Below are 25,618 nucleotides of genomic sequence, written 5' to 3'. Positions count from 1 at the left end.
AGCAGAGGGACCCGGGGAGCGGCCGGGGGTCCCGGTGGCCGGGCCGGGCCGGGCCGCGCCGCCCCCCGGGCGGGGCCGGGATCGGGTTTCACATCCTGCCCCACTCGCGGGCGGCGCGGCGGAGCGGGCCATGGCGGAGAGGTGAGTGCGGCGCCGCGCACCTGTTGAGGCGGGCGGGAGGCGCCGCTGCCGCCCCTCGGGGCCGGCGCGCCCCTGGCGCGGGGCCGGGCGAGGCGCGGGCCCCGGCGCGCAGGTGGGGGGCGGCCGGGCCGGGTGCTGCGGCGGGGCCGGGCGGCCAAGTTGCGCGGGAGCTGCCCTCCCGCAGCCCGGGCCCCTCCCGCCCGTGCTGCCTGTCTGCGGGGGAACCTCCCGCGGCCGCTCGGCTCCCGCCAGCCCGGGCCCTGGGGACGTGCCGGCCATCGCCGGGACCGGGCTGTTCGCAGGCTCCGAGCACTGGCGGGCGGCTGGCCCCGAGTTTGGCCGGGCTGAGCCGGCCTGACCCCGGCCCGGAGCGCCCGGGCTGGGCTGGGCCGGGCCTTGGGGTCCGGCCGAGCGGCCGCTGGCAGCGTCGCCCTCCCGGGGGGCGGCCGGGCTGGGCCGGGTGCCCTCGCTCCTCTGAGGACGGGTCGTTAATCAGAAGCACTTTCTGATTTTGTACCTGTTTCAGACCAGGCTCGCAGCCTCCAGGATGGCTTGCATACATAGCTTGCTCTCTGTTGCTTAAAACAACCAAACCTAATTTCAAAATGACAGTGTTTTCGGGGTGAAGCACAGGAATGTGAGTTGCGCTCGGTTTGCTGGAGAGGGGTGAGCAGGGTCGGGTTCGCTCCTCACCTGGCAGCGGGCAGGGAGCCAGGCTCACCTGTTGGCAGCGACAATGGAGGGCCAGGTGGCCAGGCCAGTTTCCCAGGCTGCATCCTGCTTCCCACAAACACGGGCGGATTTCACGGCTCCTCTGAATAGCCCCATTCAGGGAGAATTCCTCTGGTCGCTCTGTGCCTTGGCTGCTGGGCCAGAAGTGGTTGAGTTAAGTTTGGCTGTGCTGGGAGGAAGGTACAGAGCCTGGCAGAAGCACTGTCAGCCCCACGGCTGACGCCAGTTGCTCTAGTGCTGTTTTGCTAGTGGGTTTTTTGTTGTTCTTTTTTTTTTCATCCTGGATCAAAAGCTCATTGAACATTCCTGCGAGCGGGGCTCTCCCCAGGGGCGCCACATTTCAGCTGGCTTCCCACATTGTCTGGCGGAGAGGAGGGAGGGCTGTGCTGGCATTTTGCCCAGTACCTCTGTGACGGTGCAAGGTGTTGGGAATGAATTTTTAAATTTCTGTTGTATTTGAAGTTGTTGGGTTTTTTTTCTTCAGCCTCTTCTCCAGCAGAACGTGGGTTAAGTTAGTCCGTAAGAAGGAGTGTCTTGGGAAGGAATAGCAGATCCCCTTGAGAGTGGATGTAGAGTACCAGAATTCATCCAGAGCGAAGCCATCAGCACAGCCCCACGCTCTGGGGCTGCCAGCGGCAGCAGCTTCCAGCGCTGCTTCTGCCTCCGTGCTTGTGCAGCCAAGGGCACTCGGGGATCGCGGCTGCGGGTTGCTTGCATTGGGACGAACTGGGAAACCTGACAAAGCCACGCAGCTTTGGGGCTATCGTCCCACTAGCCAGTGCAAGGGAGCACAGGGCTTCTTGCACCAGATTTCAGCGTATCCCCGCTGACTATTTGGTGCTTTTTTAGTTCAGTGTTCGCTGGGTTGATGAGACAGCTCTTTCCTATCGGTTGGATGGAGGCTATTTGGAGCGATGCTGAGATCACAGCGGATTGTAGGAATGCAGATTTTGAAGCCAGGTTTTTGGTTGGATAGTTCACATGCCTTCTGTATTCACGGCAGGTTTGCTTAGCTGAAACAGATGTCTTGGCCTTAGCTGGGAGCACATGAGCTACAGGGAGATCTAAGTGTGCTGGCCCTGGTGTGTTTTGTAACCAAGAGAATTTTATGGTCGTCCTTATGATGCAAAAGGCTGCTTCAACCTGACCGGTACAGCTGAAAACCTCCTGTGAGACTTGCACGTTTAATGTGGCGACAGGAGATGCAGAATCTGGTTCGCTGAATGCTGCCTTGCTTTAGGGACACAAGAGGCACATGCCTCCCATTCAACTGGTTTACTTGATCACTAGAAAAATGTTACGTGTGGTGGTGCAAAGATGAAAGGAGGAGAGACTGAGACTCCTGTAGTGAGCTGCTCAATGGGTAAGAAAATCTTGCAGATTCCAATGTATTTGTATCTGAGCTTTGAGGTTTTTAAAAATCTATTCTGCCGTTCTTTGGGGTTGGCTTCATAGGATTAGGGCAACTGCCTGCTGGCAACCAGGTAAAGTTTTGTAAAGCAGGGAACAGGTTGGCTTTTTCCCTGATAGAGCCATGGAGGAAGAACTGTCAGCGTCGTTGAGAGACTGTGGGAAGGACTGTAAGATCTGAATCAGCTTTAATGAAATGACTTCTTTAATCAAAGATAACGAAGCATAAACTGCCATAGGATTTTGGCTATAAGTTTATTTAAATATGTATTTTAATAAACATTAATATTCACGAACCCTTTCTTTGAAGTTGCCAAAGGACGTGTCATATCTGTATTTCTTGATAAGGCAGATGCATTAGTGAGAATACTACTTGCGTGCCATCTTAACTATGGAGGACAAAACTCTTCAGTTTGGTCTTGCTGTTTTAGCGTTGTGTTTTTGGGACGTGAGCAGAGGGAGATCTTCCACTGGGACTGCTGAGGCCCTGGGGATGGCACTGGGTGCGCTTGTTCAGTGGGAGACCTGCTGGTCTGGCTGGCTGTTTTAATTTGATTAGTACGAAACATAAAGGGTTCACATGCTGTAGGTTCTGATTACAATGAAGGCTCTTGATTTTTGTTACTGAATCTCAGTATCTTGACTACGAGGTCATTGCATATAGTTAATTCAGATTAGTTCAGGCTTAAATTTGTCTTTGCTTGAATACTGGTTTCTGTATCTTTTTCTGAAGCTTTACTTTAGGAACACTTCACCAGCCTGCCCTGAAGCTGCTGATGGGCTCCTTGTGTCTGAACTCAGCTGTGGGTTTGCAGCAAAAGGGTCTTCTGGTTTTTGGCAGAACATTTGCACCTCCCGCTGTTATTCAGCACAGAGCCCCCCGTGTTCTCTGAACTGGGTCGGTGTGCTGTGTTCTGATTTACCCTCTTCTTTATTGGCTGAAATAAGGCCATGAATAACCGTCGCGTCTGTAGCTGGCTGTGACCGCAGGACGAGCTTCTGCTCCCAGCAGGTTGTGCCACTCTGGCCTGCTGGATGAGCCTGTTCCTGGCTGAGCGTTGTGGTAACTCGCTCCCAGTCAGTGTGCTGGGGTGGGGAAGCTCTCTGCTGTCTGACATCGGTGGGGATACGTGCGAGTGGGAGAGGTCATGGGCAGCCTGAGCTCTGCCGTGCGCTCCCGGTGTCATCCCTGCTGCTCTGAACGTGCTGCTGGTGCCGTCGCTGAGCTCGCCAGGGCAGCTTCCTTGGGATTAAATGGTCTAGGGGTGAAGGACTGACTGGCTTTAAGCAAAACCAGGAGCGTGTTTTGGCTGCAGTAGCTCTGCTGGCAGAGGCAGAAGTGGGTCATTAGGTTGAGGGAGGTTCTCCTGCCCCTCTGCTCTGCCCTGGGGAGACCACACCTGGAATCTTGTGTCCAGTTGTGGCCCCTCAGTTCCAGCAGGACAGGGAACTGCTGGAGAGAGTCCAGCGCAGCCACCAAGATGCTGAAGGGAGTGGAGCATCTCCCGTGTGAGGAAAGGCTGAGGGAGCTGGGGCTCTGGAGCTGGACAAGAGGACACTGAGGGGGGACTCATTCATGGGGATCAATATGGAAAGGGGGAGTGTCAGGAGGATGGAGCCAGGCTCTTCTGGGTGACAACCAGTGACAGGACAAGGGGCAATGGGTGCAAACTGGAACACAGGAGGTTCCACTTGAATATGAGAAGCAACTTGTTTGGGGTGAGGGTGGCAGAGCCTGGCCCAGGCTGCCCAGGGGGGTTGTGGAGTCTCCTTCTGTGCAGACATTCCAACCCGCCTGGACACCTTCCTGTGTAACCTCAGCTGGGTGTTCCTGCTCCATGGGGGGATTGCACTGGATGAGCTTTCCAGGTCCCTTCAACCCCTGACATTCTGGGATTCTGTGATGAGCTGTGAAGGACAAGGTGGTTGTCTTGTCCACCAACACTGCCGTGTGCTGTTGAAGCTCTTCCCATCAGCAGGCCCAGCATGGCCTGGAGGTAACTCCTGAGGTGAAACCGGGCCTTCAGTTATGATGTTTGACTCTATGCAGATAAAGCCTCATCCTTGGGAAACACCTTCAGACACAGCAGAGTCTTCTGATTGAAACTAATCAGAAGTTCAAAGGGAAGAAGCAGCGTTTCCTCCTTCCCTGTGGTCGCCTTTCCCAGCGTTTCCATTCCTGTCCTACCACCCGAATGACTTTCTCAGTGGATGATGCAATTAGCAGGAGATGCTTGCAGGCTTTCAGCAAATAAATACGTCAGAATTTGAAATGCCTCATTTAGGCTCCATCAGTCTTCCCCAGATGAAACGCAATTATTTGTGCCTTGTTGTGACATGTATATGCTCATGTTTCTTTTAAAAAGCCCTCCAGGCAGATTTGAATAGTTGGTGAAGTGCCTCTTATTTGTAGTAAAAATAAATTCCAGAGCAGACACTGGGATTTGGCTTTTGCTGGATTCATGGAGAGTTTCTGAGCTCTACTGCCATGACTTACACTTTTGATGTTAATTCCTGCCTTTGTCAGGTGCACAGAATGCAGTTCCCGTGTAGAAAAAACAGCTTTAATGATCAAGCAATTCCTTGTGCTTTTAGTAGCTCAGTCAGTGTCCACTGAAGCAAGCTGACCGGTTTTGATACTTTTCATGGGGAAGAGCAGTCTTCTGCGTTGGCCCGTTTCTTAAAACACTTTCCTGCCGCTCCAAAAACCATTAACCAAAGCAGCAGCCGTGAGGTCCATCTGGCCCGTACGCCTGGAACAGGACACTGTAGGTCAAGAGAGAAAATGCTTTTGCACTTGGTCTTTGTCTTGTGGGAGAATGGAAAAAATACCATTATTTAGGATATATTCTCTCATCCTAATTACTATTCCAAGTGTTTTAGGTTACTGATGTAAGGAATAACAGTGTTTTATGTTTCCAGTTGAATATTGGCCAGCGAATTCCAGTGGAGCTGGTGTCAACCATCCTCCAGCTACTCTCCCGAGCTTTTTTCATTGTGTGTTGTCAGCTGCCTTTTTTTGGTTATGCAATGCATAGAGCCAAAAGAGGCTTGGGAAGCTTATAATGAGGATGCTGAAGATCCAGATTGCTTGTTTGGAACGAAGCATGGGAGGGGGAAAGGACTTGGCAGCGCCCGGGGGAGCGTTGGTGCGGCTTGTGTAGCAGCTCCAGGAGCTGGGGTGTGTGTACGAGCTCCAGGTGAAGAGGAGGGACTCGGTTGGACAATACCAACTTTAGAAAATTCCCCCTGAAAAAACAAGCTGAAAGACCAAAGCACTGGAGATGCTGAGGTTTGTTTGTTTGTTTGTTTTCAGGCTCTTTTGTCATTTTGGACTTAAGGTCTTGTATGAAATTTCACTGAGGACTTTAAGCTGCAGCACATTGGGGGACTTCTGAAACAGGGAGGTCTAAATAGAGTTATTCATTGGCATCTTTGTCAGCAAGTAGAAGGCTGGTTCTACATAGAGGATGTATTTCCTTAGCCCTCTCGCGTTCTGCTTGTGCCCAGCTCCCCGAGCCAACCCTCACTATGCTTCATTTCCTCTATGGAAACTGCTCTGCCATGGGATGAAATGGAGATGACGGCAAGTGCCCCAAGCTCCTGGACCTGTTGTGTGTTCCTGGGTCAGCCTGGAGCAGCCCTGGGCCCCTCTAAACCAACCTTTTCCTTAGCCGCAGGGTTTATGATCTACCAGAAACAAACAAACCAAGTGTGGGGGGGAAAGCCCAAACCTGCACGGGGCTCTGTGCGTGGGGCTTGGCAGGTGTGGGACGCTGCCATAAGGCACTTTGCTTTGGCAGATGGGGCTGTTTCCTACCCGGGCAAACAAGGTTGTTGCTTTCTGGCTGGAAACCTCTTACAGGGGCAGAAAAGACTCAGTGTTGTAGGATTGTGTGTCGTCTTGGACATCACGAGCTGGTGGCCCAGGGCCAGGTGCACTGTAGCAGGGATAACTTCTTCATTCTGTAGGTCTGGTTTTTCTGTTTGGTTTTCCTTGTATGTATTTTTTTATCCCCAGAAGAGTGACAAAGAGGCTTACTGTCTCCATCAGCAGTGATCCCAAGAAAAGCCCTGCACAATGTTGCCCGACGAGTTGGGACCAAGCTCAGTAAATCCCTTTTAACCACGTAGAGTTCAGCTGTCTCGGTGTTTTGACTCCCAGGCAGTGCAGTGTCTTGCATGTGAGTTTTCATGTGTAGCAGCAGTCAGGGCTCCGTTTAGCAAAACGGCGAGCAGGCGTGAAACATTTTCAGTAACAAAGCGAAGTTAATGAAAAAGTTATTACAGGAGACTTTATAGGTGAATAATTAAATACAGAGCCAGGGGGTGCAATGGGTGAGCGGTGCGGTGTGGTGGTGCCTGGAAAGGTGCCTCTCGGGCTGTGGCCGGAGCAGGTGTTGGCTGCAGTTTGGGTGTGTTGTGGGTGCCCTGGCTGCCTTGGGGTTCCTGAGGGACCCCGACCCGCTCCAGCCGCTGGTCATGGGCACCCCCGCTGCTCCAGCGCCTGGTCCTCACCCCAGCCCATCTCCTCCTGCCTTGTCCGCTCTGGGCTTGTCCCCCGGGTGCTTTCAGTGCTGTGAGGGGAGACAGCAAGTGTGGGGCTGTTTCCAGACACGGGTGAACTGCGGGTGGTCACACACTGTTCTCCATGCTCTGAGTCTCCCTTAGATATGTTTAAACAGTAACTCAGTGTCCAGCTGGTGGTTCAACACATTCAGTTTGTCACAAAACTGTAAAGGCCACATTTGGTCCTCTTCTGGTATGACAACTGGTGTGTTGTATTTCATTGATAGCCCTTTGAGAACTGTGTATCAGCCACACTGTCTAGCTCTTCCTTGCTCCCTAGCTACGGTAATTAGGTTTGGGATTTTTTTATTAAGCCTTCCAAGCATTGCTCTAAGCTATGGTGGGAGAAGCTCCAAGTGTTTTACGAATTCTTGGTGATGAATCAACATCAAGTGAAGCAAAGAGAGATGGTGAAAGGGCTGTGAGCTGAGGCGCAGAGCCTGGGGTGCAGCCGGCTTGAGAAGCACTTAACATACGCCTAAGGACAAATGCTAAGCATGTTGTAATGTGGAGGTACGTTTTCTTAGCAATTTAGACCATCCTAATACGATGAATGGTCTGGCTGGGGTATGGCTGAGTTGCGCTCAGCCTGTACAGTAAAATGAGTGTGAAACAAGCAGCGTTGGGGCTCGGAGAGCAGTGTTGTGCTTGGGTCGGTGCTGCCCTGGGGCTCTCGCTGTCCTGTCTTAGAGCACAAACAGCAGAAGAGTTGTGGTTTTGGCTTGGAATCTCCTTACAAAGCTTGCACCTGAAATAAGCTACGTCAATTTTCCTGAAATTAGTATTAACGTCTGTGAAAATGAGGGTGAAAAGAAAGTGCTGTGGTACTTTCTGTACTGTGGGTTTAGAAGCTGCTGAGGAAATGCCTGATGAGTAGGTGATGGTCTGACAACTCAGCCTAAGTTCACTAAAGCTGCAATTTGAAATTAATCTAATACAGGGGTTTGAGGTTCTGGAGACTGAAGGCTTTTTCCAAAGCAGAAGTCTGGTTTGGGGTGGCAATAAACGTAAAAGATAAGAAAAACAGTGTGATCTTTTGGGGGCGATGCTGTGCACTGTCACCCTCATTTCGTCTGGCCCTGGGTCCTGTCACCAGAGCGGCTGAATTCGCTAAAGCAAGAGGAAACTGGCTGCTTTTTGTTAGCAGGTGGGATTAGCTGTGTGCGGGATTTGCGGAGCTCCAGTGACCTGTGTGATGGGCGCTGGGAATGCAGCGTTGGGGGGACATGAAGGGGACCCCTCCTTCCAGCAGCAGCAAGTCATCGGGTCTGCTCTGCCCTCAGCGTACGGTGACGTTCTCATGCAGTTCCCTCCCCGTGGTCCGTTGGGCCAGCTCTGGACACCGTGCTGCTCGGTGACTCTGGGTGCGGTATAGAGACTTTGACCTTGAGTGCCGAACCCTGCTGTGGGACAGGGAGGCAGAGCTGCCCGTGGTGGGGGACACTTGTTTGTGCTGCTCTTGTTGAAACAAGGAGGGCTGGGGGAGACGTCAGTGATTTCAGCCTCTCTGGCTCCCCACGACTCTTCCCCAGCAAGGCCGCCTCTTGGGGTGCAATGGCAGAGTCCCCAGTGCTGCCTCGGCTGAGCTCTTGTGTGCTTAAACTTTGTTTGGCCTTGGAGGGATGAAATCACTGCCTTTCGTCTCGGTGTGGATAAGGAAAGGTTTTGCTGAGCTGCCAGAGATGTCTGTGCATGGGGGAGGAGAAGCTGTTCGGTGCAAGGTGTGCGTGCTGCGGGGCTAGAGGGAAACCTCACCCTGGGCCTTGTCTGCCTCGCCGTCTCTGGAGCGTGAAGCAAAGGCTGCAGGTGGAGTAGGATGGACTGCATGTTGACCACCAAATAGCTCGGAAGCAGCCCAGAGTTCAGCTCGAAACGTGAAAACGGGTGACTTCCAGGGCTCGGAGTGCTCATCCTGGCTGACCTGGCCGGCTCAGGCGGTGAGCTGTGCCCAGGGCATGTTGATCTCGGGCTCTTTGGGGAAGAGCAGCGTTTCCTATTTGAGTGTGTCTCCTGACACCACGTACATCTTGTACTCCGTGTGCTGAAATAGAATAGCGCGTGCAGCTGGCTGCCGTGCCTGCCCAGAGCCGAGCTTGGCCCTCGGCGTGCGTCTGATTCCCGTTACCTTCACAAACCCCTACGATTTGCAGCAGCAGCCGCCGTCTCTTCAAGCACATGTGTGGGGATGGTCAGAGAACAGACACAGTTCTCACAGGGCTGCCTGGGGTGCTGATTTCTTGCTCTCCAAGTCCCAGCTGGGTTAAACACACAGTTTCCATGGACTGCAGAGAGGATTTGAGGGGGTTTACATGAATTAACAGTATTCCCCTGGAATTACCATTTTGGGGCTGTTACCTGTGGTAGGAATTTCACACAGAATCCCAGAGTGTCAGGGGTTGAAGGGACCTGGAAAGCTCATCCAGTGCAATCCCCCCATGGAGCAGGAACACCCAGATGAGGTTACACAGGAAGGTGTCCAGGCGGGTTGGAATGTCTGCACAGAAGGAGACTCCACAACCCCCCTGGGCAGCCTGGGCCAGGCTCTGACACCCTCACCAGGAAGAAGTTTCTTCTCATATTCAAGTGGAACCTCCTGTGTTCCAGTTTGCACCCATTGCCCCTTGTCCTATCACTGGTTGTCACCGAGAAGAGCCTGGCTCCATCCTCCTGACACTCCCCCTTTCCATATTGATCCCCATGAATGAGTCCCCCCTCAGTCTCCTCTTGTCCAGCTCCAGAGCCCCAGCTCCCTCAGCCTTTCCTCACACGGGAGATGCTCCACTCCCTGCAGCATCTTGGTGGCTGCGCTGGACTCTCCAGCAGTCCTAATTCGTGCTGCTTTGCCTGTAGGACTATAGCTGTAAACCCTCCTAATGGTGCAGCTGTTTCACCCGGAGAAGGCAAAGTCTGCATTAATGGTGGGATGTGTCAGCGCTGGAGCTCGGACTGCTCTGTTGGTCCCCAAGGCAGGGCAGCCTTTCCCCAGGACAGGTGGAGCGAGGGCCTGTGGATGAAGAGCGATGTCGCTACAGCTCTGCCATGCGCAGCTTGCCACGCTGCTCAGGGTGCAGAAGCAGCTCAAGCTTCATTTCTTTCAACTTCACACCTGCTAAGCCGTAACGGAAGATGTGGAGAGGAGTAATGGACAGCTGGGAGACACAAACCCTCGTTTTTCTTGTCCTTCAGGCAAAAATTGGTCAGTGAATTTTTAATTAAGACCTGCTTTGCGGTTTGCTAGCAGCTTGGCCCTGCCTCTTGTCTTGGGCAGGACCTTGAGCAGAGCCGTGCAGACCTTGCCCGCGGCTCTGTGCTCAGCGGTGCCGAAAACAAGGCGGGAGCCGCGCTGGGGCTGCTCCGGGCAGCGCGGCCTTGGCTGTGGTCCTGTGCTCCCCGGAAGGAGGAGCCTGGGCCCCTCTGCCTCACCTGGCAGGTGCCTCAGGACGTGCTTTGGTCACGTCATGTGCTTCCAGCTGGAAATCCATCTTGGTGTGGGCATCAGGAATATGCAGTTACCTGTGAAAACTCAGTATGTGTGTGCCCAGGAGCAATCATGGTTGCTCCGAGGCTGTGGCTATGATGGGCTCATTAGGACTGGCAGCATTAATAAAATTAATGAGACTACCTGCCATAGAGCTGGTGTTTATGCCTGAGTCTGATGAAGAGGAGCCGCCTGTCATTGCAGAGTGTGGGAGCCCTGATGTTTGTCTGCTTGTTCAGCTCTGTCCCGCTGCTGAAGAGTCGCTGGTAGGACCAGCGGTGGTATGGGTGTTATTCGGTGATGCCATTGGAAGGAATGGATACCTCCACCAAGAAAACATCAAGGCCTTTTTTAAATTTCTTTTGAAGACAGACAGAAAACAAAATAAAACATACAGGGGAAGGAAAACCAGCCAAGTGAGAATGATGTTGGTCAAAAAAGGGAAGCTGTATCCACACAAGACTCCCCAAAAAGTATATATTACGGCAGATTACATGTAAAATTAAAATAAGGCAGGCTAGAAAAAGACTTTTGAAGAGTGAATTTGCCAAATATGGTTCATTTTCAAATGCATCGGAAACCTTTTGGTAACGGGCAGCAGAAGAGATCAAGGTGTGAGAGGCATGGAAGATAAAGCCATCACAGAAAAATCTAAACCATTTTTTGGCCATCTTGACTCCTGTGGAGGAGCTTTGTAACTTTGCAAAGTACAAGCTCGCTACAGAAGAGCTGTCTGAGGAGCCGTCTCGCATTGAATGTCAGTAGAAATAACTTTAGAGCAAACAGAGGAACTGATAAGAAACTGTAAGGAACAGATAGCGTTTACTCAAGAGTGCAGCAGGATCTTAGATCTGAAATTGCTGAGATACTTTTGTGTGTATCCTGTTGCTGAAGTGCCCTTGGTATTGCAGAAACGGATGGTGGTGAACATGATGGCATTTTTAACTCTTGGGGAAATTGGGGGGGCTCGTACACATCAGGTGGCTCAATACCTGTGCCAGGTGTGCTGCTGGGAGGGCTGGAGGGGACCCTGGGGACCACAGACCCAGGTGTCCGACCTCAGAAGGCATGGCCAAGCACGGCTCCTTGGAACCGGCTTCAGAGGGCAAGCCCGGCCTTGGGTCCTGCTGGAGCTTGGTGGGCGCAATCAATAGATATCGTAGAACTGGGTTTTCACACAGCCTTTGACAGAATTCTCCACCAAAGGCTTTTAAGAAACTAAGTCACCATGGGCCTGGAGGGAAATCTTGTTCTGGACCAAGAGCTGGCGGAAGCACGGGATGCAAAGGGTCGGGTTTAGTGGTCGTTGTTCAGGTAAGAGTCGGCTGCGAGGCCCCGCAAACTGGTGCTGGGACTGGATTCATCTGATCGGTGACCTCGGGCACAGGGGGTGCAGTGAAATCCCCGGGTTTGCAGAGGATCCTCAACTCCTGAATGTCCCATTGGAGGTGAGGGAATCCAGAAGGACCTCACAGAACTGAGCAAGTGGACAAATATGTGGCAGATGAGCTTCAGTGTAGGAGAATGTGGGGTAACCTTAACGGAAAATTGTCTACTCCAGACCTGTATGATGCTGAACCTGGAACTGGTGGTTGCAGGTCAGGAAGGAGCTGAGAGTCATCATCGACAGTTCTCTGAAATTACCAGCTCACTGTGCATTGTTAGCCAAAAAGCCAATGAATTTTGGTCACTGTTGGCAGAGGAGATAATAACAAAGCAGGGAGCATCATTTTGACCTTCTGTAACACCTTGGTGCATGTCCTGGGGGCTAATGCAGTTCTGGTTTCTGCACCTCGAGGACAGTGGTGTTGAAGAGGCTGTGGGGAAGACAATTAAAATGACTGAGGGACAGAGCAGCTGCCCTATGAGGAGAGAGAAAAAAGTTTGTGACTGTTTGGTGTGGAATAGAAGCCTGGTATAGCATATGACCAAGGTATACAAAATCGTGAAGGCACTGAGTAAATTGAATTTTATCTACCAAGTCTTGTGACTCTAGAACCAGGAGCACCTGATGAAACCTATAGGAGATCAGTTTGAAGCAGGTAGAGGGAAGTACTTTTATTTTACAGAATGTGTGATGAACCTCCAAATTCATTGTCCTGGGGGTTGTGGATGCAAAAGGCATCAGCAGGTTCAAAAAGCACTTGGGTAAACTTAGGGACAACCAATCTGAAACAGGTACTGGGAAGAGCAGCCCGGGATGTGCCCTCAGCATCCATCACACCAACATGGATTCTGGGGAATGAGGAGGATGGAGAGAGGGTCTGACCGGGCTCATGTGCTCTGCCAACCCACCTCTCCTGCTGTCCCAGCTGTAGGGAGGATGGAGGGGCAGTGTCACCCATTCCTCAGAGTTCCCAGAAACCAGCATTAGGTGGGCACAGAGATATGCCGTGGTGCAGAAGAGCCGGCGTGGTTTTGTAGACCAAAGCTGAGCCACGTGACTCCATCAGTACTTACTTGGAAGGTGTTTGGGAGCACACGGCGGTGGTCCAGTGCACCTTTCTGAAGTGGTTCTGCACAGGGTACCCCAGAAAAGTCTGTTGTGCGATTCGGGGGTGAAGAGGTGGTTTGGAGACAGGCTACGAGGACCAGAGAGGATTGTCAGGCTTGGCGGTGGAGGAAAGTTCCTCGGGGAGCCAGGCTGGGACCTGCTGCTCGCAGCATTTGTGTTGTGTGTGACCTAGAAGAGGCGATGACAGCGATGGCTGGGGAGGAGCGTGCTGGGATCCGCGTGCGCAGTGACGGGCTCTGAGCAAGCGAGGTAAGAAATCCTGAGCGCTGAAATTCAGCAATGAGGTTGGGGGTGACAAGTGTTTCTGTGACGGCATCGGCCGCGTTCGGCAGCGCTGAGGAGGCTGTGAGCGGCAAAGAAGGAGCAGAAAACAGCACGGACAGGTCATGACACCACTGTCAGGTTGAATGTCGAGTGTCTGGTCATCCCGTCTCAGAGAAGTTCTTTCTTCCTCCTGCTGAAGTACAATAATTGCCTCTGTGTTTTTTTTCCTTTTTTTTTCAGTAGCAAGTACTGTGTGCTGGAGGCAGATGAGAACTGTCTAGGTGGACATCAAATATAGTTGAATGTGGTCCAGATGTTTGCCCTAGTGCGTTGGCTGTGCTGTAAAGGGAGGACAGGGAGAGCACCGCCTGCTGGGACATCCTTCTGGATTTGCCCCTTTCTGCTGCCGTCCTGCCACTGCTGAAAGTGAAAAGCTCCGTTCTGGGCTGAACACAAGCTAATGAATGCTTGGGGTTTTGGTGAGAGAAAACAAAAGGAACTTGTTTTGGGCACCAAATCAAAAAGCAAATTGTTCTCACACCACTGTTCGCTGTTACCATGTATAGCAATTACTGCCATGGCAACAGATATTTTCAAGATCCAGCCAAGATCTTCCAGGGCTGCAACATAACTTCTGATACTTGCTCATTGTGGTGCTATTAATAACTGTGTTTTCCCCCCTCGTAGCCAGGAAGTTTCTTCTTCCTCATGTACCAAGTGCGAGGGATAAGCTCATTTTAAATCAATTGTAGGGAGAAGTGACACTGGGGATTTCCTGGATTTTTTTGTTCTGGAGATCCTGTCTGGTGCTGCCAGCTCTGCAGCCGCCTCCTGAACCAAGCTGGGCTGTCTCTCTTGTGCTATTTATAAGAAAGCTCAGTCTGAATTTTTTATTACCTTTTTTTTAATCCCCTTAGACCAGGACAAACAGATGACACATATTTACTCTTCCAGCTATGCACAGAAGCTTAAGTGTTTATTTCAGGCTGACTTGGTCAAGGGGAGAACCTGCTGCCAATTAAACATGATCTGGGTCAGGCTTCAGTCTGCACGATTTCTTTATTTATCTCCTGGTCATATAAGCAAGATAAACCCTGTGTATTCAGGTTTGCGGTTCAACTGTTCTTGGCATAGATAGCTGTGTTTAAAACCCCCAAGTGCACATTCACCTTTTCCCAGCAGCATTAGCACACTCGTGTGAATCTCCCTTGGGCTGGAAGTGTCAGAAATACCAGCACCAGGTCTGCTGGCACCTGAATGAGGAGCTGTGGGAAAGGTGAGACTTGGGCTTTTGCTGATGCCGGCGGTTCCTCTGGAGCCCGAGTGTCTGTGACGGGGGAGGACGGGGTGCCGAGTCTGTCCCCAGCTCTGGTTCTGGTCATACGCAAGTCACAACTGTGCAGTTGTCTGGTTTAATCCCCACAGAGGAATGTGCTGTTCTGCAGCCGCTCTGCTCTCCCCTGGGGACTTTGCCTTTCTGCTGCACAAGTGTCGCTGTTAACTGTGGGCGCCTCCCTGCCCCCTTTCCTCACCAACCCAGGAGTTAAAAGGAAGCCACTCTCCAAGCACTCTGATTTTCCTTAGTTTCTCGTGCTTTCAAGTCTTGCAGCTTCTTCTGATGTCACTGTCTTTGACATCACCCTTCCCCACATCTCCTGGCCCACTGGTTGACAGCCCACCACCATAACCGAAAGAAAAGGATGTAGTGAAAACATGGAATCTTTTATCCTTACAATCTCGCTGCAGAAATGAGCGTACGCCCTGCAAAAGGTTGGTCCAAGGCAAGAAATAATTCAGCCATGTCCACAAGGAGCGACCGCATCCCTCTTCGACTCTGCTGTAGCTGTTTCTCGGGAGGGTCCGTTGAACACGGTACCACTGGCGATGCTGCTGGGGCTGCGGCTCCCGGGGGCAGCACTGTGACGTGGGTTCACCCACTGAGCTCCTGGCATCCCCGAGAAACAACCGAGGTGATTTTTGAGAGCCTGTGGTGAATAACTGTGTCAGTCGCCAATAACCAGCTTCTTGCTGACTCTCAGGAAGGTTAATCCCACCTTTGTTTCTTTGACATGGTGAGAGCAAAGGCAGATTTTGGGCTTTAACTAAGCATGCTTTGTTCTGGCATGTGAGGTTGCGGAGATGTTCAATGTTAAAAAGGCTGTGACTGCATTTTAAAGCAAGCTTGAGTGACTCTGTCTTTGTTTCTCATTAAATCAAGCCAGATCTTGTTAATGACAAAGCACCAGAACTACACATAACTAGTATTTTTGTTTATCTGGAGTCTGAAGGTGTTACTATAGTCACTGCTAATCTTATGGACGCAAGTGTAGAGCGCACAAAGCAGAGGTTGAAATCACGGGATGTGACTCCTACCCACACCGTAATGTTTTGGAGGCGATCAGAGAAAAGAATGTCACTTTGGGGCAACACTTCAACACGCCTTTCCTTTCGGAGGAAGCGTTTGTCATGATTTAATACATCAGAATTAAAAACAATGGAAAAAATCAAGCATGGGCTGTGTTTTTTATTCCATACGGCTAATTCACTCATTGATAGGTGAGCGTGTGGAGCTGGAAGTGTGCGTGGAGCAGGGAACCATGCGCCTTTCCTTCAGCAACTCCTGTAGGCAAACCAAACGTAAGAAATTAACTTCTCATGGAAAAAGAGGGGTTTTTTTGCTTATTGTTTTATGAAGGGTTTATGAACTCTGTGGCTAGGGTTTTCGGCTATTTATTTACTGCCTGTCTTCCCTTGCCAGAGGAAATCAGTGTGCTCTGGGCTGGGGAAGAAGGCGGCTCTGAAGCGGCTCCTCTGCATGGAGTCCCGTTGGGATGAGTTTCCTGATGGCAGCTCGGGCCGCAGCAGAGAGTTATTCATTTGCGGACTCCGTGTTTCCTATTGCTTTGACTTGCTGCCAAATTCCTCTTCCATCCCGGCATTGTAGCGGTTAACTTGAGTCACGCTTAACAAGCTCGGACAGCTAATACTTTCAAGAGCTTCTCTGCATTTGTTCCTGCTTAGTTTTTTCAACAGAGCTGGCAGAGACAGCTGCAGCCGGGGAGATTTTCTGAAGAATGAAATGGCCTAAAAAAGTTGTGATGAAACACTGTTATCTTTGTTTTGTACTTTCAGCCACCAGTGTCTTGTGGGCTCTGCAAGCTGAGAAATAACCCCGTCCCTTGCAAACTGCGTCTGTGTCGTCCCTGAGTTTTCAAGGGCCTCTGTGTTTCAGCTAATAAATGACTGGCAGCCCTTTAAATGAAGAGAGACAGAGGGCCATTATTTTGCTAATGCCACGCATTTAGGAATGTCGCTGCCTCAGATATGTGGCTTTGCAGACGGGTGCTGGAAAGCCTGATGCTCTGCAGCCCAGCTGTTTGCAGGGAGTCACCAGCGGTGCCCCGGCTGTTGGTGCCCGGCCTGGCCTGTTGCTCAGCCCCTAATGACAGCCTGGCTGCGCTCCTGTCCCCAGCACTGCCGCCTCCTGCGCCTCCTTTAGAAGAGCTGAGGTTGTGGTGGGTTTTTTATGGACTGGTGGAGTAATTTTAGACCTGAGGTGGGTGTCTCAAGAGGCGCTTTCAGCCCCATCCCTGTGTGCTCTTGCCAAGGCGGCTGCTCATCCCGAGGTACCAGCTGATGGGTTTCCTGTTCCTGGCTTTGTAGGTTTCTGTTCCTGTCTTCCCGGTCTTCGCTCACCAGCACCATTTAGAAACCCCTGTACATGTTTTCTCTGTGTTGCTCAGCGTTCCTTCGTGTAGCAAACGAACATCTCTGTGCCTGGTGTAAACGAGCCTCTGGCATTCGGCTGTTTGCTTTGATCCAGTGTGTCTGCCAGGGCTCTCTCTCCCCTTCAATGAAGGTGGTACAAAAATAGCTCTTCTTTTGCCCTCCTGTATGGAGAAGCTGTACACCCCGTAGCATTGCAGTGTGTTTGTGGCCATGCAATGCCTCCCATGGTTTCACTACACCCAGAATGATCTATCCACGCACAGACATAATGAAAGCCCGTCAGCTGCGGAGTTAACGCTGCAGAATCGTGTTCCTGGTGCGATGTGAGTGATGTGGCTGCTGCCGGGGCGGTGGAGCAGTTGCTGGGTTGATGTGGTGGGGCAGCTTTTCCAGAACAGCTTCTGATTGTGGAGCCTCCTGTTCCTGGGCTGCTCTCTGTGGCACCGGCCAGGGCAGCAGCTGCAGGGCCCCGGCTGCAGGGGCTTTGTGGCAAGGCTGGGAGGAGTCCCCAGAACCGGTACTGAGTGATATAGGAGGTTGTGAAGAGTAAATCTCAGTCCTGAAGCAGCTGGGCAGCAAACTAGATAAATCAGGACCTTTGTCAGTAATTCCTAGAATGGCAGAGAGGGCAGCGGTGTGCTGTCGTGTCCTTGACATAGCAGGGATATCATCTGTGTGACATTACTTGCTTTGGGATAGGGAGAGCACTTGGTGTGTGCTGATTCTCCAGGGCTCTGGGCTTTTGCCCTTCATCCTTTGGCAGGTGTATCTTCTCCACCTCATTCCCTGCAGCCGTATCAGGGTGACGTTTTTGGCTGTGGGTGCAGACTTGTCAGCACTGGGAAATGTCGCCCTGCTTGGGTCTGATTTACGTCTGTTCAGCGGCTGGTGGGAGGTGCGGCGGACTTAGAGGCAGCAGGACCAAGCCATGCTCAGGTTTCTGGTCACTGAGCACAGTTTCAATCAGCAGGTTCCCTGCGGTGCCAGGGCTCATCGGGAAAACGGGAGACTCATGTGTGGGCTCCGACTCCATCCCTTCCTCTTGCTATGTGTCCATCCCCCTGACAAAAACAGGAACAGTGCAGGCCTAACTGTAGGGTTACGTTCACACTGGGAGGCTCTTGGGTGCTTTGGGTCCCATCTTGGGTAGATCCTGTGTGACTCTGTGCCCGCACACACTCCCAGAGGGGGATAAAGCCCAGCTTTGCTCTGGCTGGAAGCATCTGTCTTAACTTGGTTGCCCAAGAAGACATAAGGCTGAGGGAGTTGGGGTGTTCAGCCTAGAGAAGAGGAGGCTCGTGGGGAGACCTTATTGTGCCTTTCTGTACTTAAAGTGGCTGATAATAAACACGGGGACAGACTTTTTAGCAGGGCCTGGTGGGACAGGACACAAAGTGATGGTTTAAAACTTAAAGGGGAGATTCGGGCTGGACATGAGGAAGGAATTGTTGCCCCTGAGGGTGGTGAGAGCCTGGCCCAGGTACCCAGAGAGGTGGTGGCTGAACCATCCCTGGAGACATCCCAGGCCAGGCTGGACGGGGCTCTGAGCACCCTGAGCTGGTGAAGATGTCCCTGCTCATGGCAGGGGGGGCACTGGGGAGCTGGGAAGGTCCTACCAACCCAAACCATTCTGTGATCCTATGAGGAGAAAGCAGATGTGTGACCTTGGGTACTGCCGAGGTTTGCACACTTGGAAGCATCTGGCTGGGGCAGCTGATGATGGCCTCGCATGAGGACCTGCTGCCTGCTTTGGTGAGGCTGTGTACAGGCATGATGGCCACAGTTATGCCCATCAAGCCATGCTTATGGTGTATGTGCCTGTACAAATCCTCCCTGACAGTGGGGGCATTGCCTCTGGGAGCATTGGGAAGGTGTCAGGCTGCTGCCCTGGGGCTGAGCTCAGGGGCAGCACCCAGGGATGGAGAGAGGGCAGGATACATCCCAGCTGTCATGGTCGGTTGTTGCTGAACTCACAGGTCATCCTGTAATGCCTTCACTTGGCAGCTGTGAAGTATTTATTCTCTAGAATATTGCTAAAATTGAGGTTTTCCCTAGTGTTGGGCAGAGTTTGGTTATGATGGTGTTGAGGTGGGATGCAGTTGCTGTCAAAGCACAGCGCCTCTGGTATCACAGACCAGACCATGTGTCCTGGGTTTGCTGCAGCCTGTGGCCGCACAGGTTGGGGGGCAGCACCGGGCTGCTTCGGGCCTCAGTCCCCCCCGAGGCACCAGTGACCCTGCGGTGGCACCAAACCTGCCCCGTGCTGCCTCCCCTCTGACACCTGGGGTTTGGATGGGGCTGTGGATCCACACAGCACGTTTTCATAGAGTCATAGAATCATTTCAGTTGGAAGAGACCCTCAGGATCATCGAGTCCAACCATAACCTAGCCTAACTATCACTAAACCATGTCCCCAAGAACCTCGTCTAAACACCTTTTAAACCCCTCCAGGGATGGTGACTCCAGCACTGCCCTGGGCAGCCTGTTCCAATGCCCCACAGCCCTTTGGGGAAGAAATTGTTCCCCACATCCAACCTCAACCTCCCCTGGTGCAACTTGAGGCCGTTTCCTCTGCTCCTGGCGCTTGTTCCTGGGGAGCAGAGCCCGACCCCCCTGGCTCCAAGCTCCTTTCAGGCAGTTCAGAGATCAGAAGGTCTCCCCTCAGCTCCTGTTCTCCAGCTGAACCCCCAGGTCCCTCAGCCGCTCCATCACACTTGTGCTCCAGCCCCTCACCAGCTCCATTCCCTCTGTGCTCTCTCTGTCTCCTCTCTCTTTTTGGAATGAGAGAGACGGGATGAAAACTGCCAGTACAGTTTTTTTTTTTGCTTCTGAAACTCTTTCTCAAATGCTCAGCCCTTAAAAGGAAAAATGACTCTGCCGAAGCCTTCACTGGGCTTAGGAGGTGCCGCTGTGTCTGGGGCAAAGCAGAGCTCTGGGGAGGCTGTGTTGGGGGTTTGGGCTGTGCTCTGATGTGCAAAGCAACAACTCCAGCTGTGGTGCTGCACGAGATCCCGCAGGTGCTGTGCGGGCAGCTCGAGGGCCGGAAGGGTTGTCCAGGCAGATCCTGTAGCCCAAGGAAAGTGGCTCATTGCTCTGTGGCCTGAGGCTCAATCTCCAGAAGCGCTTTTGTTCTCTGGTCACATAAAACCCCTGGGGTGGCTGGGACAGATCTGCAGGAGAAACTGTCCAGCAGGATCCGTGTCCCTGGCCAGCTTGGGGACCCTTAGGAAGAGCAGAGGGAAGCACCCGTAACCTTTTTCATGCCGAACGCTTTTACATCTTGTGTCTTTCACGCTCTGTCCAGGCTGCAGTGGCCACAGCCGGTCCCTGGCCACGGTGCAGTCTGAGGTGCTCACCCTTCTGAAGACAGAAAGAAATGAGGTGCTCTTGGCCTTCAAGGGAGCAGCAGGTCTCCTCGGGCATAGCAGTGGGTCCACTCTGCCCTTCCGATACAGGAGCTATGGCAAGAGCTGGTGCTTGTCCCGGCTGTGCGGGCCCAGGCAGAGCTGTGTCCTGTCTGCATCGTCGACATTTTTTATATGGGAGTGGATTTTCCTTCTCCTGCCCTCAGGTGCAATTTCCTGTAGCGTTGGTCTGTGCAGTCCGCTGGTGACTGTGCCCATGTCCCTGGTACCTGCTCTCATCCTGCTCTTCTAGGGCCCATCCAGCAGGTCCTTTGTGCTCTGTCCCAAAGCCATGAAAATGGGGATGGTTTCTGTCCCTTGCTCTTCCCTCTGTTGCAGAAGCCCCGTCCTGTGGAGGAGGGATGGAGGATGTCGTGGGGGCGAGCCGTCCTTCACTCCCCTCCGTGTTCCCTGCCTGTGGGTGCTCTGTGTGACCCTGGCCCTGACCTGGGGCTGGTTTCAGGTCCGGATCAATACGAGCCTGATGCTGCCGGTGGGGCTGCACAGGTGCTGGTGGGTGGTGCTCAGCACAAAGCGGGTGATGGAGACCGTGCAGGTCGTTGGGGGAGTTTGTGTGCTGCCCTCCCTTCTCCGTGCTGAGGTGCGTTGCTCTGAGGTGCCTGTGCATCATCCCACCCCAGGCTCAGGTGCTGGTGTCAGCTGTGGGACCTTGTGCCTTTGGGGCTGTTCTGGGCTTTATTTGCAGTTGATGATCTTTGTGGCGTGACTTGGCATGGTGTCTGTCCTCCTTGGGGAGTGTTCCCCTCTGCCACCCCAGTCCTGTTGTGGAAACCCCAGGAGATCTCAGCCATGTCCTGCAAGTCCTTGTGTCTTCCTCCTTTCTCTTTGAGACAGGATCTTGGAGGAACGTGCTATTAATTTTGGTGCTGCCCTGACCCGCTCCTGCAGGATGAGCTGCCCCATTGCCATGGTTCTGCTCTGGAGCCGGGGTGAACGGGGAGACTTGCGACAGTGAGATGGGAGCTGGTGGTGCTGGGGGAGTTTGGGAACGGCCAGGGAAGAACCAAGAACCAGCAGAGTCTGAGCAACCAAAAGGCCACCATCTGGCATCTCTTTCTTTGAAAACACCACTTAGCAGAAGGCTTGGGGCTTTGGTTGTTTTTTGTGTCATTGGGTTTGATTGGTTGACTTTGTTTGTTTGCTTGTTTAAAATTAAAACCACCAAAGTAATGAGATGCTTTGCTCGATAGGGCCTTTTCCAGGCTCTGTGCTGCCTCTAACCCGCCCAGGTCGCGGTGCAGCGCTCCGCTCTGCTCTCCGTGCCGCGTTGCTGTGCCGGGCTCTGCTCTCAGAGGGCTGCCCCGCGCTGCTCTTGCGGGAGCTGAGCATACGTGCTCAGGCTTTGAGCAATTGCAGCCATTTGTTCTATATTTTCACAGTCTAGTCCGTCTCCTGTGAAGCAGAGGTTGATTTGTTTGCACAATGCTTATTTTCAGAAGCAGGAAAGTTTCAGGGACAGCCTGACATTATACTTATTTTAGTTTGTCTATAATTTTTGCTAGAAGGATGCATGTGTATTCAAAATAAATACAGATATATATATGTGCGTGGGGGGGGGGAAAGGGTTGTTTTAGGTACATTTTTTTTTTCCTAAGATCTAAATTACAGCTTTTCCAGACTTCCCTGAGAGAAGGCAGTGAGTAAAGCCTTAATTGACTGAGTGAACCAGTGGAGCGTCACCGCGAGGAGCTGGTGCTAGAGACCTTCTTAGACCTGTGCAGCTCCAGGGTGCAGATGGGTTTTACAGCCTTGTCCTGGCTTTGTGCAAATCTGAGCGACCTGGAGCCACCTGTGGGTTGTACTTTACTGCTCAGCATTTGCACTGAGCAAAGTTTTTCTAAGGGGAGTCTGTCTGGCAGCCCACCCGCTGTGCTGGGGTGCTGTGCTGGGGTGCTGTGCTGGGGTGGCAGAAGGCGAAGGGGCAAGCGTGACCCTCTTCAACATCAGCACAGCTGTTTTTAGCAACCTGGGCTGCTCTCCAGCCAGCCAGGAGCCTGGACCTGCAGAGGAGCAGCGCTGTCAGCAGCTTCAGTGCCTCTGCGATGGTACCCGCTCCCCGTTCCTTAACTCGTTTGCCTTGGTCTGCTGCTGGGGCCTCCCTTTGGAGCACTCGGGGTTGTAAACATGGCTTTGTTCTCCATAAGGCTGCTCCTGCTCCCTCTCATGGGCCCCTCGTCGTAAGCTCCGTTAGCAGCAAACGAAGGAGGCTCTGAACTCCCTGTCTCTGTAGGATGGAGGATTTCAGATGCCTGTCCCCATCACCCAGCTGCTTGTTGCAGAGAGGAGCCCTGGACCCCACACTCACGTCCCTGCGTCTGGCTGGTGTCACAGCCTGACTTGTTTCCAAGAGCTGTGCTTCAATCTCTGTGTGTGTCTGTTGGCCAAACTCTTCATTCCTCGTCCTCAAGGAGGACACTTAAATAGGCACTTAGTCTTGGCGTTGACACATCTCAGTTAGGTGACCTCTGATGATGGGATTTGCCCAGTCCTGGGGCTTCTCAGAGGCTTCAGCAGCGCTGGCTTGGAGCCACGGGCAGAGAGCTGCAGCTCTTTGTGCAAGGACACAGCAGGGTGGCTGCCCCACGCAGGGCACGGGAGCAACACCTGGTCCATGCAAGGTACAGAGATGGGGTAAAGGGAAGCATCAACACTCATAAAGGTCACATTGTCCTCTGGCCCCTCAAATTCTTCAGTCTCCTGCTGCCCAGGAGGGTCCCCTGTCCATCCTTCTGCGATCCTGAACACCAAGCCATACCCTGGCTCTGTTCAGGCTCCTGTTTCCTGAAGGAAGAGCTTTCTGAAGTCTTCAAAGATCCCACTCGTTATGGAGTCATGTTTGGTCAAGAAGGACTTCATAGGGCCCCAGCTCTCTGCGGGGCTCATCCTGAAGGAGACAAGTGTGGTAAGGAGGTGGGATCTTGGCTTGGAGCACAGAATTCCAAAAATTACATACCGTGGGAGTGAAACGGGGGCTCAAGCTGAGAGGGCTGTCCCTGCAGCCCCCCAGGGCTGTGCTGGCTGCGGAGCTCCCCACAGCCTCCCCTGGCCAGCAGGTGCCTCCCGGAGCTGGCGCTGAGCAGCAGGCACGGGGTGAGCCGAGAGAAGCTCCGTGTAGACGGCTGGGTGGTCACATTGCGCGGCTCTCGAGCTGACAGCTCAGCTGAGAAAACAGCTCTACTATTCTTATCTTCTCCTGGCCTTGTGAAGAACTCGTGGTGTCCAGGGACCGCGTGTGGCTGCCCAGGCTGTGGTGCCACTTCGGCGACGGTGGCGAGAAACCCAGCTCTGCCGTGGAGTGGCGGCTGTTCAACTTCTTGGTGTTTCTCAGGTCTACCCGTAAGTGGCTTTTCTGTTTCTGTCCCTTCCATTTCTAGTCTTGCTCCTTTCTCTTTAGTTGAAACTATTTTATTCTTTCCTGGACTTGCACTAACGTTTATAGTTTTTGTGAGAAGATCTAACCAGGAGATGCTAGCAGGATGTTCTTGCAGGCTGAAATACCCTTTAAAAAATATATATATTTAATCCCAAGGCTTTGCCAAGCAGGAGTGGCAGCCAGAGGGACCCCAGCTGTTTTTGAAGGAGCAAAGTCTGCAAATGTCGAGCACCTCTGTGCCAGAGGCTGGCAGGACAGAGTGCATCTTACTGCTCTGCCCTACACCACTTGATGGGAAACAAGCTGCTGCCTGCAGGGGCTGAGCCTTCAGGTGGGAACAAACCTGTTTGCCTGAATCAGCTGCAATTTTGCACAAAAACCTCTGTATTTCTCCCAGTTTTTGTGTGCCTGCTGCACTGTGTGTCCTCCCCCTGCCCAGCAGCCTGGTGCTTGGGGACTGAGCCCCCCCATGGCCCTGCCACCCTTCCAAAAAATCAGCGTGCCCAAGGCAAGGGCCTTTGCAGGCAGGTGGGGCTCAGGCTGCTGGGGCCGGAGCTGTGGGCCGTTGACAGGCTGGGAGGCATGGAAAGTGTTTGTGTATTTGCACTGGACACAGAGGAGACTCTCTTGACAATACAGGAGGATGCACACTGGGTTTGTTTTTGGAAGAAAGGTGGGATTTTGTTGAAATTCCCCCATGTTGCAGGCTCCGGTGACCGGGTTAGTTCTCCAGTGCTGGCGTGATGCCGACGGGCTGCGTGTCCCCACACTTGGGCTGCCGTGGGGGTTCCGTCCGCATTTGCAAAGCGGCCCTGCAGGGATTCCCACGCCTGGGGATGCTGAGTCTCAGGAGGTGAGATGGACTGAAACTACGGCAGGGGTGCGGGTGTCACTGTGCGCTCCGGGGCTGCTGTGTCACCCAGCGCTGGGAGCTGAGGGGACAGACAGGAAGAGCATTATTCAAACCATTCCCAGGAAACTGCTTCTTTAACCCCGCAAAAGGGAGTTGGAATTAATATTTTCTTTATGTCCAAGTTATGGTCTTATCTCTCTGCAATCCTGGGTTTATCACGTCTTTCCAGAGTTCCTGATGTTATGTTCAAGGCTTGTGTGGCAGCCCAGGGCTGGCCCTGTTCCAGGAATGTGCTCCTTGCTTTTCCTTTTTGTTCTTTACATACGAATGTGATTCTACCAAACTCTTTGGTATTTCAATGTGTTCTGTGCAGATTTTTCTCTCTCTGCTTAAACTGCACCTCAGTCATCCTCAGCCCCTCAGTTTTTAAGGAGACCAAAGAGGTCACCAACCCAAGTCATCCACTTACGTGTCTTTGCACACAAAGATAAATGTAAGCTTGTTAAAACGGAAGACTATAGTTAGAAACACACGCTCGGTCGCGGCCGAGTGCCATGAGAAGAATTCATTATTTTCAATAGCTTGCATTTAACAGAAAATAGCTGACCTCTCCTCTCGGCGGAGGAGCAGCGGTGCTGGTGGAGTTGGTTCAGAGCTTTGCTAATCTGCTTGTTGGCAAAACAGATCAAAACCAGCATGCTCTTGAATGCTAAAAAGATTGATCGCTCAGCTGCATCTTGATTGCTCAGCTGAGTCTTGCAGGGTTTTGGTTTATTTCCTTGCCAAGCAAATACTCCATAACTGCCTCCTGCTTCTCTCCCAAGCTCGTCTGTGTGTGTGTTTCTGTTGCTTTCAGTGCCGGGGTCGCACTGTTCCTGTGTTCCTCTTCAGTGCCCGCTCTCCTCCCCCTGCCCTTCGTGCCCCCACCTTCCAGCAGCAGCACCGGCCTCTCCCCCCCAAGCTGCCGGTGTGACACTTGGTCCAAGTCCCCCTTCAGTCCCCTGTGCCCCATTTCCCGCTGGCTGCCCGTCCTTGTGAAGAGTTGTGGTGTTCTCAGAGGTCACTGCTCCTCTTGTGTCCCCTCTGAACTGTCCCCCAGACCCTCTTGGCCAGTTCCTTGTCCTACCTG

General features: G+C 52.7%; 1 protein-coding gene across 6 annotated transcripts in view; it reads left to right on the top strand.

The window, feature by feature from the left end:
• The window catches only part of LOC309445924 (rho GTPase-activating protein 39-like), a 54,389-nt gene continuing 28,771 nt past the window's right edge, over nt 1-25,618 (top strand). For 3 of the 6 annotated variants that reach the window (XR_014185380.1, XR_014185381.1, XM_082065211.1), the window contains exon 1: nt 1-141. Coding sequence is in view for 2 of the 6 variants with exons in the window: in XM_082065211.1 (XP_081921337.1) it covers nt 131-141 (11 nt within the window). In the remaining 4 variants the exon portion in view is untranslated. Of the gene's footprint in view, nt 142-1,789; nt 2,237-7,099; nt 7,366-12,550; nt 13,095-25,618 lie in introns of those variants that run through there. The other 3 variants (XM_082065213.1, XM_082065212.1, XM_082065214.1) reach the window with 3 other exon arrangements.

The sequence above is a fragment of the Streptopelia decaocto genome, assembly GCF_964273445.1.
Source record: "Streptopelia decaocto genome assembly, chromosome: 14".
Classification (NCBI taxonomy): Eukaryota; Metazoa; Chordata; class Aves; order Columbiformes; family Columbidae; genus Streptopelia; species Streptopelia decaocto.
Note: the sequence above shows the minus strand (reverse complement) of the source record. Positions and strands in the feature narration are given on the sequence as shown.